The sequence below is a fragment of the Chiloscyllium punctatum genome, chromosome 33 (assembly GCF_047496795.1).
Source record: "Chiloscyllium punctatum isolate Juve2018m chromosome 33, sChiPun1.3, whole genome shotgun sequence".
Lineage (NCBI taxonomy): Eukaryota > Metazoa > Chordata > Chondrichthyes > Orectolobiformes > Hemiscylliidae > Chiloscyllium > Chiloscyllium punctatum.
The window spans coordinates 32190348-32205715 of NC_092771.1; the positions used below are offsets into that span (position 1 = coordinate 32190348).

Consider the following 15368-nt stretch of genomic DNA (forward strand, 5'->3'; position numbering starts at 1 on the left):
TGCAAGGCGTCTGGATGGGTATTTGAATAGGAAGGGTTTTGAGGGATATGGGCCAAGTGCTGGCAAATGCAACTAGATTAGGTTAGGATATCTGGTCGGCATGGACAAGTTGGACCGAAGGGTCTGTTTCCGTGCTGTACATCTCTGTGGCTCGAGTCTATCCAGTCCTGTTGGCATTGTATGTGTTTCAATTAGATTCCACTTATCCTTATAAATAATAAATATATTCCTGATATTTATATATGAATATAAATACAGTTGAACCAATTTCTCATTAGACATTCTGCTGTTCCTGTTGTCAACCTAATAAGCCTTCACTGCATTAACTCTACAGCAGATATACCCTCTCTTAGGTAGAGAGGCGAAAACTGCATACAGTACTCCAGGATGGTCTTGGCAAAGTCCTGAATAAGTTTGTAATGTATTCCTACTAATGAACACAAATCCCTTTGTCTTGAAGGCCAGCATAATATTTGCCTTCCGAATAGCTTTCTGCACCTGCCTGTTTACTTTCATTGACTAGTGTACAAAGACACCAGGATCCCTTTTGTACATTCAAATGTCCCAATATACCACCGTTCAAGTGATCATCTGCCTTTCTGTTTTTCACACTGAAGTCTATCACTTCATATTTTGGTGCATTATATTACATATGCCATGTGCTTGCCCACACACTCAACTTGTCTAGATTGCCCTGAGGCCTCCTTGCATCCTCCTCATAACTCTGAATCACACTCAGTTTTGTGTCATCAGAATCTTAGAAATATTGCATCTGGTTCATAGGACAGTACAATACAGCCCCTACAACCCTCAGTGTTGTGCCAACCTTTTAACCTAGTCTAAGATCAAACTAACCTACATACCCTTCATTTTACTATCATTCATATGCCTTTCCAAATGTCATTTAAATGTCCCTAATGTCTACTCTACGACCACTGCTGCAGTGCATTCCATGCACTCACCATCTCCCCTAAACCTTCTTCCAATCACCTTAAAATGATGTCCCCTTGTGATAGCCATTTCCACCCCGGGGAAATAGTCTCTGGCTATCCACTCTATCAATGTCTCTCGTTACCTTGTACATCTCTATCAAGTCACCTTCTTCACTTCAGTGAGAAAGGCTTCCTCAACCTTTGCGGCATGGCGGCACAGCGGTTAGCACTGCTGCTTCACAGCGCCAGAGACCAGGATTCAATTCCAGCCTCATGCAACTGTCTGTGTGGAGTTTGTACATTCTCCCTGTGTCTGCGTGGGTTTCCTTCGGGTGCTCCAGTTTCCTCCCACATTCCAAAGGTGTGCAGGTTAGGTGGATTGGCCATGCCAAATTGCCTGTAGTGAGCGGGTAAATGTAGGGGAATGGGTTTAGGTGAGCTGCTCTTCAGAGAGTCAGTGTGGACTTATTGGGCCGAAGGGACTGTTTCCACATTGTAAGTAATCTAATCTTTCTTCATTAGACATACCCTCCAGTCCAGCAGCATCCTGGTAAATCTCCTCTGCATCCTCTAAAGCTTTTACATCCTTCCTATAATGAGGCAACCAGAACTAAACACAGTATTCCAAGTGTGTTCTAACATAGAACATTACAGTGCAGTACAGGCCCTTCGGTCCTCGATGTTGCACCGCCCTGTCATACTAATCTGAAGCCTATCCCACCTACTATTCCATGTACATCATTTGCCTGTCCAGTGACGACTTAAATGCACTTAAACTTGGCGAATCTACTACCGATGCAGGCAAAGTATTCCATACCCTTACTACTACAGGTAAAGAAACTACCTCTGACATCTGTCTTATACCTATCGCCCCACACTTTAAGTTGTGTCCCCTTGTGTTTGCCGTCCCCATACTTGGAAAAAGGCTCTCCCTGTCCACCCTATCTAACCCTCTGATTATCTTCTGTATCTCTATGTCACCTCTCAACCTTCTCTCTAATGAGAACAGCCTCAAGGCCCTCAGCCTTTTCTCGTAAGACATTCCTTCCATACCGGGCAACATCCTAGTAAATCTCCAAAGCTTCCACATCCTTCTTATAATGCGGTAACCAGAACTGTACACAATACTCCAAGTGTGGCCATACTAGAGCTTTGTACAGCTGCAGCATAACCTCCTGGTTCCGGAACTCAGTCCCTCTATAAATAAAGGCCAAAACACTGTATGCCTTCTTAACAACCCTGTCAATCTGGGTGGCAACTTTCAGGGATCTGTGTACATGGACACCGAGATCTCTCTGCACATCTGCCCTCCCAAGAATCCTACCATTAGCCCAGTACTTTGCATTCCAATTACTCCGTCCAAAGTGTATAATGTTACACTTGTCCACATTAAACTCCATTTGCCACCTCTCAGCCCAGCTCTGCATCCTATCTATGTCGCTCTGCAACCTACTACATCCTTCGTCACTATCCATAACTCTACTGATCCCTTAGTGTCGTCCACAAATTTACTAACCCAACCTTCTAAGCCCTCATCCAGGTCATTTATAAAAATGATGAACAGCAGTGGACCCAACACCGACCCTTGCGGTACGCCGCGAGTAACTGGACACCAACATGAACATGTTCCATCAACTACAACCCTCTGTTTTCTTTCAGCTAGCCAATGACTGATCCAAACTGCTATGTCTCCCACCATCCCATTCCTCCACATTTTGTATAATAGCCTACTGTGGGGAACCTTATTGAACGCCTTGCTGAAATCCATATACACCACATCAACCGGTTTACTCATCTACCTGTTTGGTCACTTTGTCAAAAAACTCAATAAGATTCATTAGGCACGACCTACCCTTCCCAAAACCGCGCTGACTGTCCCTGATCATATTATTCTTTTCGAGATGGTTATAAGTCCTATCTCTTATAACCTTTTCCAACACTTTACCAACAACTGAAGTGAGACTCACTGGTCTGTAATTACCAGGGTTGTCTCTTCTACCCTTTTTGAACAAGGGAACCTTGTTTGCTATCCTCCAGTCCTCAGGTACTATTCCTGTAGACAATGATGATTTGAAGATCAATGCCAAAGGCTCGACAATCTCTTCCCTTGCTTCCCAAAGGATCCTAGAATAGATCCCATCCGGCCCAAGGGACTTGTCTGTTTCCACACTCTGCAGTATTTCTAACACCTCTTCCTTGTAAACCTCAATCTCTTCTCGTCTAGATGTACCTTCCTCGCCAACATTTTCATTTTCTATAGTGAACACTGGTGGAAAATATTTATTTAGCGCTTCCCCTATCTCCTCTGAGTCCACACACAACTTCCCACTATTATCCTTGATTGGCCCTAATTTAACTCTCGTCATTCTTTTATTCCTGACATACCTATGGTTAACCCTTAGGGTTAACCCTGATCCTATCCGCCAACAACTTCTCATGTCCACTCCTGGCTGTTCTGAGCTCTCTTAGGTCTTTCCTGACTTCCTTGTAACCCTCAAGTGCCCTAACATTTTGTCCTAACATAAGCCTTCTTCTTCTTCTTGACCAGGGATTCCACTTCCTTAGTAAACCATGGCTCACGCATTCTATACCTTCCTCGCTGCCTGACAGGTACATACTTATCTAGGACACCCAGGTGTTTTTCCTTGAATAAGCTCCACATTTTTAATGTGCTCATTCCCCATTCTTCGCTTCCTAAATCTTTCCTAATTGCATCGTAATTTCCCATCCCCCAGCTCTAACTCTTGCTCGGTGGAGTACACCTATCCCTTTCCCTCACTAAAGTAAACCTGACAGAATTGTGATTGCTGTCTCCAAAGTGCTTACTTACTTACTTACTTCCAAATCTAACACCTGGCCAGGCTTGTTACCCAATGTAAAGTGGCTTCGACCCTTGTAGGCCTGTCTACATACTGTGTCAGGAAGCTCTGCTGCACACACTGGACAAAAACTGACCCATCTATAGTACTCGTACTGTCGTGATCTCAGTCAATATTTGGATAGTCGAAGTCCCCCATGACAACTACCCTGCCGCTCTCACTCCAATCGAGAATCATCTTTGCTATCCTTTCCTCTACATCTCTGGGACTATTCGGAGGCCTATAGAAAACTCCCAGCATGGTGACTTCTTTCCTGTTTCTAACCTCAGCCCATACTACCTCAGTTAACGAGTCCCCAAATATCCTTTCTACAACTGTAATACTGTCCTTGACCAACAATGCCACACCTCCCCCTCTTTTAACATCTTCTCTGTTCTTACTGAAACATCTGAATCCCGGAACCTGCAACAGCTATTCCTGTCCCTGCTCTATCCATGTCTCCATCATGGCCACAACATCGAAGTCCCAGGTACCAACCCACGCTGCCAGTTCACTCACTTTATTTCTGATGCTCCTCACGTTGAAGTACACATACTTCAAACCAGGTTCTTGCTTGCCAGTGTCAGATACTTGATTTGGGAACTCCCTACTCTCATCCTCTTCTGTACCTCTCCTACAATTTTGGTTCCCATCCTCCTGCTGTATTAGTTTAAATCCACCTTAATAGCTTTAGCGAATTTCCCACCCAGGGTATTGGTACCCCTCTGGTTTAGATGAAGACTATTCTGCTTGTGGAGGTCCCACCTACCCCAGAAAGAGCTCCAATTATCCAAAAACCCGAAACCCTCCCTCCTGCACCATCCCTGTAGTCACGTGTTCAACTCCTTTCTCTCCTTATTCCTCACCTCACTAGCACGTGACACAGGCATCAAACCAGAGAAATCAACTCTGTTTATCCTAGCTCTAAGCTTCCATCCTAGCTCTCTGAATTTCTGCCTCAAGTCCCCAGCTCTTTTCTGACCTATGTCATTTGTGCCAATGTGGACCACGACTTGGAGCTGCTCTCCCTCCCCTCGAAGGATCCCAAAAACACGATCAGAGACATCACGGACTCTGGCACCTGGGAGGCAACACACCAACCATGAGTCTCTCTCGTCTCCACAGAACCTCCTGTCTGTCCTCCTAACTATCGAGTCCCCAATGACTACTGCTCTTCTCCTCTTCCACCTTCCCTTCTGAGCAGCAGGTGCCCCACTTCTTTCCCCTGGTAAGTCATTTTCTACCCCCCCCTCTACCCCCAACAGTATCCAAAACCGTATACTTATTGTTGAGGGGATTGGCCACAGGGGATACCTGCACTGCCTGCCGTTTCCCTTTCTGTCCCCTAACTGTCACCCATCTGTCTTTTTCTTTTATCTGGGGAGTGACTGCCTCTCTGTAAGTCCTGTCAATAACCCCCTCTGCCTCCCGAATGATCCGAAGTTCATCCAGCTCCAGTTCCCTAACACGGTTTTCAAGGAGCTGGTGATGGGTGCACTTCCCACCGATGTAGTCAGCAGGGACACTAGTGGTGACCCTTCGGACATTCTACAGGAGGAATATTCCACTGCCCTACGCTCCATTCCTACTATTCTAGCTCCCGAAGTGACTACCAAAAGAAAAAGGATTAGGAAATAAATTTATCTTGTCAGTCTGGCTCCCACAACTTTTTTTTAGGTTAGAGGAGGAGGATGGGTGGGAGACCCTACCCAAATAGTGTCTCGGGTAACGCAACCACGCAAATATAAACTGTTCTGCTTACCCTTCCCAGAAATCCTTTGCTCGCTCCCTCCCTCCCTCGCTAGCCTGAAGGTACGAAGTTTAAATATACTTACCTGCCTTCCCGACAATCACCTCACACCACCTCTCAGCTCTCGCTGCTCCGAAGCGGGCTTGAAAGAGCTACAGCATAACCCGCGGCTCTTAAATTCAATACCTCTACTAATGAAAGCCAACACACCATACATCATCTTAAGAACCCTGTCAGATTGGGTGGCAACCCTCAAGGATCTATGGACATGGACCCCAAAATCCCTCTATTCCTCCATACTGCCAAGAATCCTGCCTTTAACACTGTAATCTGCATTCAAATTCAAACTTACAAATGAATCATTTCACACTTTTCCAGATTGAACTCCACCTTTCACTTCTCAGCACAGCTCTGCATCCTGTTAATGTCCCGTTGCAATCTACAACGACCTCCACACTACCCACCACTCCACCAATCTTCGTGTCATCGGCAAACTTACTAACCCACCCTTCCACTTCCTCATCCAAGTCATTTATAAAAATCACCAAGAGCAGAGGTACCAGAACAGATCCCTGCAGAACACCACTGATCATCAAACTCCAGGCTGAATACTTTCCATCTACTACTTACCATCTTCTATTGGCCAGCCAACTCTGTATCCGGACAGCCAAATTTCCCTGTATCCCATGCCTCCTTACTTTCTGAATGAGCTGACCATGCGAAACCTTATCAAATACCTATGTATATCCATCCACTGCTCTACCTTCATCAAACAGTTTTGCCACATCCTTAAAGATTTCAGTAAGGTTTGTGAGGTATGACCTGCCCATCACAAAGCCATGCTGACTATCTCCAATTAAACTATGCTTTTGCAAATAATCATAAATCCTGTCTGTCAGAATCCTGTCCAATAATTTGACCACCACCAATATATGACTAACTGGTCTGTAATTCCCAGAGTTACCCCTGTCCTATTTGTTGAGCAAAAGAATAACATTTGCCACCTTCCAATCATCTGGTATTACTCCAGTACATAGTGAGGACGCAAAGATCATCTCCAAAGGTGCATCAATCTCTTTCCTAGCTTCCCATAAGAACCTTGGGTATATCTCATCTGGCCTAGGAGACTTACTATTCCTCATGTTTTTCAACATTTCCAGCACATCCTCCTTCTTAACATCCACCTGTTCGAGCATATTGGCCTGTTTCACGCTGTCCTCACAAACAAGAAGTTTCCTCTCACTGGTGAATACTGAAGCAAAGTGCTCATGAAGAACCTCCCCTACTTCCTCCGACTCCAGGCACAAGTTGCCCCCATTATCCCTGATTAGTGCCACCCTAACTCTGGCCATCCTCTTGTTCCTCACAGAAGTGTAGAACGCCTTGGGATTTTCGTTAATCCTACCCGCCAAGGCTGTTTCATACCCATCACACTGACTGGAACTTTGCCCTGTCAACTGTCTATCCTTCCTCATAGACTTTCTGCATGCTGTATTTGCCTGTTCAGCAGCTACTCCACCCTCTGATCCGTAGCTCTGGTTCCCATCTCCCTACCAAACTAGTTTAAACCCTCCCAAATAGCCCAAACACTCCTACTATTGTCCAAATTCCTGAATTTATTTTATTTTAGTTAATGGACTTCAGTTTAATTTTTAGACAAAGTAGAAGTACTCACCTGATCTTATTTTAGATGTTTTCTAATTTGCAATTATTTACCACCCAGCACTAAGTCGCTGAATTCACCACTCTCCATTCATGTTGCTGTATGCATTCATGTGTTTCTTTATACCAATGCAGTTAGAAGCACGTAAGATGAAAACCAACTGTCCAAAACTTTCTCAGCACAGATGCGTGGAAGTGTGGAGTACATTTAGCTATAAAATAAGTGTTTATAGTGAAAGTTTATTGTAGTACATTGTCTCTGACTTTCCACATCTGTTTTTCCTGTATTTCCCATATAGCTGGGTTTGGGTCATACCAATCATGTAAGAGAGCCAACTCTAGTCACAGCACTCCAGGGAAAGAATATTCGACAGATTTCAGCAGGACGTTGCCACAGTGTAGCATGGACAGCTCCTCCAGTACCACCAAGAGCACCAGGTGACGTGGTTTCAATTTTCCTTTTATTTTACTGTAGGCTGTATCAAAGTGATATGTTTTCTTATCAATGACCCAGACACAGTTTAATGTACTGAATTTTAATTGCATCTCTTTTCAAATTCAGATTTTTTGCAGATTTTTTACTTAATATTAAAAATTGGAATATATGCCGTAAAAAGAGTACATGCTGGGGAGACTCAACAGGTTTAACAGCATCTGAAGTGACGAATAGTTAACATTTCCAGTACAATATGACTTCTCCACATTGAAGAAATTCATTGGACTCAAAACGTTAACACATATTTGGTCCATATGTGTTGTTTTCCTGTAGACGCTGGTTTCAAGTTCCACATTAGTTGTTCGCTCTACTGTGAACATTAGGCAGGAAAAAGGAAGAAAACACACTCAATACACAAGAAAGGAAAGCACTAGAAAGACTAAAAAAAGATAAAAACATTGTTATCCTACCTGCAGACAAAGGACGCTTGACAGTCATTTTAAATCAAAGAGACTACATTGAGAAAGCAAATGCACTACTTGGAGATATCGATACTTACCAACAAATGGCAATAGACCTGACCCCACAACTAGAGAACCGAATCACAGCCCTATTCAAAAAACCTTCAGAAATCTGGAGAAATAAATAACGTTGACTTCCAAAAAAAAAGAAACCAGACGGATCAAACGCACCACGCTTCTATGGATTATCCAAAATTCACAAACTAGGAGCCCCCCCTCAGACCCATAGTCTTGCTACTTGGAACACTAAAGAGAACACTAAACACTAAATTCATTAAAGAGGAGGAAAACAACAACAACAACAAACTGCCATTTCTCAATGTTATATAGAGCGAACAGCCAATGGGGAACTTCAAATCAGCCCCTACAGGAAAACAACACATATACTGACCAAATACTGGACTACAGAAGCAATCACAAAAGAAGCTGCATCAAAACATTATTTTAATGAGCCACCACACTGTGCAACACAGAAGAACTACTTACACCTCAGCGAGCAAACCTACATCGAGAACCTCTACCTGAGCTACAAATATCCTCAATACTCGCTAGAAATCAGGTCATTTTACGAGTAGGAAGAGAAATCCAGCTTCGAGCTGTAACTAACAGAGGAAAGAAAATAGCTTCTACTTCTTCAAAAATCCAGCTTCTGCTGAACATAAAAGCTGGAAAAAAAAACTAGAAATGCTGGTCTGTGAAAGCTGGCCCCACCCATTCAGGCTGCTTCTATTGTTCCAACTTTTAAAAAACTTCCAAGGCTCACAAGCTGTTTACTTCACCACAGACCACTCGTGATCTCTTGTTCAATCTCTCTCTTAAAAGAAACCAGGACAAAGTACACCTGTGAATGGCACAGTATTGTCACAATGTCTAATGTGAAAATCTCTTCCTCCTCTTACTAGGTGTATCTGTGCCTCTGCAGTTAGGTTTGCCAGACTCCATTCCACCCCAGTATAGCTCTTTGAAGGAAACAAACATTGAAACAATCAGGGCCAGGCTACGTTTGCTGTACCACTTCTCAGATCTCATGTACTCCTCATGGAGGTTACTTAACCTGAGTCCAAACAATCAGGTAAGCAGCGCTTGGAATAAGTAAACTAATGCTGGATGATATAACTTAAATAAATACTTCAAAGTTTGAAGACCAGATAATTCATGTTTAGAATTCTAATTACAGAACAGCGCATCTCACTATAATGCTGGAACATGGGGAATAGTCCAGGGACAATTAAGACCATTGCTGGCACCAAGAGTGTACACTCTTCCTATGGTACGTTCTATTGGAAAGACAATGGTCCAAGGCAAAAATTATGGCCCTCAGATTACAGTAAAAAGGATTTCTACCAGGTAAATGTTGTCAATTTTCTTTTCTGCGTACTGTCTCACCCTGAATCCTGTGTAAAACAAAATACTTATTTCTACTATTTATGAAGCTCCAATTTCTAAATATCAGGTTATTTTTATTTAAATGAGGAAAATGATTTCTATATTTGATACAAATTTTCATGTCTTTTTCAGAGGTCGCAAGTGTAAGCCCATCTTTGTACAGATTGCTAGGCAAGTAGTTAAACTCAACGCATCAGACTTGCGGTTACCTTCACGTGCCTGGAAGGTGAAACTGGTGGGCGAGGGTGCTGATGATGCTGGTGGAGTATTTGATGACACCATCACAGAGATTTGTCAAGTAATTAAACCACTTTTATTTTGTCTGTGTTGTTCTTATCAATGAAAAAAATGAGGCTAAGTAACTGCCAATTTTTCTGGTGAGTTTTAGAAACAAACAGCAAAGCTTTTCAGATGCAAAATCATAGAATCCCTATAGTGTGGAAGCAGGTCATTCGGCCCATTGAGTCCACAGGAACCTTCCAAAGAGCATCATACCAGACCCACCCGCCTACCTTATCCATGTAAGCCTGCATATCACATGGTTTTAATCCACCTCATCTGCACATCCCTGGACATACAGGGCAATTTAGCATGGCTAATCTACCTAACCTACACATCTTTGGACTATGGGAGGAAACCGGAGCACCCAGAAGAAACTCCTGCAGACACAGGGAGAATATGCAAGCACCACACTTTAACAGTTACCAGAGGTGCAATCGAACCCAGGTTTCTGACACGGTGTGGCAGCAGTGCTGACCACTGTGGCGCCCTGGCATTATTTGCAGCTACAAATTACATTTGGACCATAAGTGAATTTACTTAAAGTTTCAGCCAATTTCTGATCACTTTAATAAGGAGTTAATAATAAATATCATCTTTCAGTTAATTAGAAACATTAATTGGGTTTGCATTTTTACTTGCAGTGCCTGATATTCTCTTTCATTTAAACAGGAGCTTGAGATGGGGATAGTAGACCTTCTCATTCCGACTCCAAATGTCACAGCTGAAGTCGGCTACAACAGAGACAGGTAAAACTTATTACTTAGTTCCAGTGCAAGTTTTGTTAATGATGTGCTGGCAAGCAGTGTTGAAGGTTTTTGCTGTTCATTGCAGAAAGCAGTTTGATGTTCAAAGACTTTTGGAATTAACAGATTGCCTTTTCAGAAAAGGTTAGTTAGGCTAAGCTTGTAAACTCTGGAGCTTAGAACAGTCAAATGTGACTGAATTGAAATATATAAGATCCTGAAGGAACTTAACTGAGTGGGTGTGAAAAGAATATTTTCTCTTATGGGAGAGTCTAGAACATACGTTTATAGTTTAAAAATAAGAGGATACCCTTTAAAAACAGATGAAGAAGCATTTTTTCTGAGGGTTGAGTATCTTTGGAATTCCTACCTCAAAAGGCAGTAGATATGGAATCTTTAAAAATTTTTAAGGCAGAGCAAGATAGATTCTTGATTACCAAGGAGATGAAAGATCATCAGGGATATATAGGAGCGTAGAGTTGAGGTTAAAATCAGATCGGCCACAGAATTATTAAATAGCAGATCAGGCTAGAAGAGCTGACTACCTACTCTTGTTCCTTGTTCCTATGCTCATGTTTATTTTGATACTCCTCTAATGAAACACAATGTGATCTTCCTTTCCTACATATACTAGTCCTGAATGCTTGTTGTCTATTAACGATAATGGTCTGATAATAGCACAGCAGGGATTGATTAGCTCTAAGTTAGTTAATTTCAAACAGTAAAACATATTACAAATTATCAAATGGACATGACAACAAACCAGGTGATTTCTGTGTGCAGCTTGCAAAACTCTCAGCAGGCTGCCTTCCAGAAAGAGTCTCAAGCTTGTATAGACACAGCAAAGTAAAGTTGCCATTGTCTTCCCAGATCATTGGGCTGCCCTCTCTAGAAAGGGAGAGATGACTGGTAGGGTTTCACCTCAAGGTCACAACGTCTCAGGCAAGGGAAAGAGGTTGAAAGGACAATCCTTCATGGTAACCTCACTTGATACAGGAACTGAACCCACATTTTTGGCATCAGTCCACGTTGTAAACCAGCCATCCAGCCAACTGAGTTACTGACCTCCATACACACAACACATGGAATCCTTAAAGGTGAATTCTCTTAAAACCAAGATAAGCATAAAGTAGTCAGCACTGGTTGTCTTCAGAAGGGTTACTGGACTCAAAACATTAATTCTGCTTTCTCTCTATAGATGCTGCCAGACCTGTTGAGTTTTTGCAACAATTTCTAATTTTGTTGGTATAGTTCTGTTTGTTCTTCATTCGTGGAGTTAGAGGTCAACAGCATAAAAAAGGCCCTTCAGCCAATCAAGTCTTTGCCAGTCAAAAATAAACACACTATTTTGATCCTTTTTTTCCACCACTTGACCTTGTATGCTTTGATATTGCGAGTGCACATCCAAATGCCTCTTAAATATTGAGAGTTTCGGCCTCTATCACCTCTGCAGGCAGTGAGTTCCAGATTCCTACCATCATCTGGGTGAGAAAATGTTTCCTCACATCCCATCTAAACCCTCTGTCATCAATCCCTCTCCAAAGGAAAAGGTTTCTTCCTCCCTATGCCCTCAGAATTGCATACATGTCAATCATATCTTCTCTTAATTTCTTTGCTGCAAATAAAGCAATCATGTTCTATTAAATCTCTTTTTGTAACAAAAACTCTCCAGGCTAGGCAACATCCCAATAAAACTCTTCTGCTCCCTCTCCAGTACAATCACATCCCTTCTAAAATGCAAATTCCAGCTTGAGAGCGAGGAGCAATGTGACAGAAATATATAATGTTATGAGAGACGTAGATAGGATGGATAGTTGGAAATTTTCCAGGGCTAAAATGTCAAATACTAGGGGGCATAGGTTTAAAAACACAAGACGACAGCAGGTTCTTAGAACATGCTACCCAGGGAGCTGGTAGAATCAGATAAGATAGCAACCTCAAGAGGCATTTATGCAGACATATGATCAGGCAGATAGTAGTGATACAGACAATGTGCAGGCAGATGGGGTTAATTTAGAATGGCAACCTGATCGGTGCAGACATAGTGGGCCAAAGGGCCTGTTCCTGTGCTGTACTGTTCAATGTTCTATATATACAATACTCTGTCACCAAACCAACATTTTATACAGCTCCATAGATGAATTCTGTGCCTCTGCTAATGAAGGCAAGTATCCTATATGCATTAATCACTTTATCCACCTGTCACCTTAAGTGACGAATAGATGTGCACACGAAGGTCCCTCTGATCCTCCGTGTTTCTCAGGGTCCTATTGTTCATTATGTATTCTCTTGCCTTGTTTCTCCTGCATCACCTCAGAATAATCCAGATTCAGTTCCATTTGCTGCTGATCAGCTCATCTGATCAGCCTATCCATACACTATAAGGCTAAGATCCTATTTTTTTGAAAGCTTACCGATCAACCTTCCTCCATTCAAGTCAAATCCATTTGCATGTTTCACAAACAGCAAGGGCCCAAACACTGATCCATGTGGGAACTCACTGAACCTCAGCCTTCCAGTACAAAACACTCCTGGACTCTCACCCTCTGCTACCAGTCACTCAATCAACTGTGGATCCAATTTGCCCACTTTCCTTGGATCATTTGGGCTGTTACCTTTGCTATCAATCTCCTACATAAGACCATATCAAAACCTTGCTGAAATCCATGTATATGAAAAACAGTGCCCTCCCCTGTACACCTGGTCATGTTTTGGAAAACATCAATCACGTTAGTCAGACACGACCTTCCCTTAACAAATCCATGTTGACTGTTCTTGATTAGTCCCTTCCTTACCAAATACAGATGAATTCTGTCCTTCCAGTCATGTCCCGACCACTAAAGTTAGATTGACTGGCCTGTGATTTCCTTTTACTCCCTTATTGAAAGCAGTTTTGTGACGATGTTCCTCCTTTAACAAGGTTATGCTGTCCTTGGCTTTTTTTTTCCCCAGAGGGGTCATAAAAGCAGCAATTTCAAAAGATCTAATTTTGAAGGATTTTAGGGCCAATTTTGATTATAGCTAAAAGATACTGCCTCAGGTAAAAGACTATCAAATTAAATAAAAACTTGTACAATTACAGGGGAGTGGCCAGTTCTCCCAGTTCAGGTTTTCTATGGTTTGGTTTGGTTTGGTTTTTAACAGGCTGGCTGTTCACTGAAAGCAGTCAGTCAGTTGTGAAGCTGCTAGATTCATAGAAGCAGGTCCATGCTAATCCTCCATCTCTCTCTCTCTCTCTCTCTCTCTCCTGTAAGTACCTGTATTTTATTTTTCCCTTTTTGACAAGGGATGTTTATGGAGATTGTTGCAAGTATTTGGAACAGCATCATTAAGTTGGGATAATCTGTTGGGTTTTCGGATAGCTTAAGCTATTCAGTATTCTGTTCTCTTCTGTTTGTGTTTCATTCGGCAATTTTGTAAATTAATTCTGTTTTATTAAAAATTTGACTAGCTGCATCACTCCTGGAATATCCATTCTACACCTGCTTAAAACAACTAGCAAAGTTAGGGCCTGGGCTACTTGAAATAGTTTGAAGGGTTCTGGCCTGGTTCATAACAGTATCATACTGGCAATCCTCCAGCCTTCTTAAACTCTCCTGTGGCCAGGGAGGAATTGGAAATTGCTAACACTGACAACTCTGATCAACTATGCATGTGCATCCATTGGGGATCACATGGTTTCTGGCACTGACATCATCACATAGACTTTGTGTGACATTACTGCACAGTGCAGGTAAGTGCATAATTTTTAAACTGGGCTTCAGTAATGGGGAGAGGGATGAGGGATGCCAATGCAGTTTAGGGGTGATGGGGAATTTCCAGAATAAGAATGGAAGAGAAAGAGAGCCCAGAATTGGGGTTGACAAGGAGAATCCATGATGCCTTCTCCCACCTCTGTCTCCCTTCTGCACTCCTCACAACTCTTAGACTCTCCTTTCTACCCCACCCCCTGCCCTATCCTCCCAGATTCCAATTTCCATCCAATCATTGTGTGGGAGTCTTTTAAAAGTAGTATGGTGAGAGTTCAAAGACAGCATGTTCCTCTAATAGTGAAGGGTAGGGCAGCAAGTCCAGGGAACTGTGGATGTCATGGGATATTGAGAGTTTGAAAAGGAAACAGAAAGAAGTATATATCCATTACAGAGTATTAAAACTGGGGAGGTCCTTCAAAAGTGTAAGGGGCTGCATGCAAAGAAACTAGGAGGGCAAAGAGGTGGCCATGAAATATCCTTGGCCAATAGGATTAAGAAAAACCCCAAAGGATGTTATAACTATATTAAGAGTAGGAGGGTTAATATGGGGAAAAAGTAGGAGCTCTTAGAGAACAAAGGAGCAATCTGTATGTGGAGTCAGAGGACATAGATGAGGTCTTAAATGAATATTTCTCATCTGTTTTCAAAAGGAGAAAGACGTTGTAAACTAGAGATTTCAGATGGAATGGTGAGATTAATAGAGGTTTTAGTGACTTTAAAGAAGCATAAATCTTGATGGGATGTATCCCAGGCTGCAATAGGAAACCAAGAAGGAAATTGCAGGGGCCTGGGCAGACACACAGGTGGAGTGGACAATAGCTCATGTGATTCCCATGGTAATTGCATACCAATTAGTCTGACATCAGTGCTGGGGAGATTATTGAAAAAAGTGCTGAGGGGCAGGATTAATCAACAGTGGATTGATCGGGGGTAGTCAGCATGGATTTGTTAGAGGGCGATCCTGTCTGACTAATTGAGTTTTTTGAAAAGATGACTAAATATATTGACCAATATATATCTCACCCTCCTCCAGTGTTCCCCAGCAT

The 15368-nt window shown here is 42.5% G+C and overlaps 1 protein-coding gene across 1 annotated transcript in view; it reads left to right on the forward strand.

The window, feature by feature from the left end:
* herc1 (HECT and RLD domain containing E3 ubiquitin protein ligase family member 1) overlaps positions 1 to 15368 on the forward strand; it is a 466732-nt gene that overhangs the window by 433557 nt on the left and 17807 nt on the right. Inside the window, exons 70-74 of the mRNA XM_072553323.1 lie at positions 7502 to 7640; positions 9062 to 9231; positions 9337 to 9506; positions 9678 to 9843; positions 10497 to 10573. Of these exons, the coding sequence (XP_072409424.1) occupies positions 7502 to 7640; positions 9062 to 9231; positions 9337 to 9506; positions 9678 to 9843; positions 10497 to 10573 (722 nt within the window). The remainder of the gene's footprint in view (positions 1 to 7501; positions 7641 to 9061; positions 9232 to 9336; positions 9507 to 9677; positions 9844 to 10496; positions 10574 to 15368) is intronic.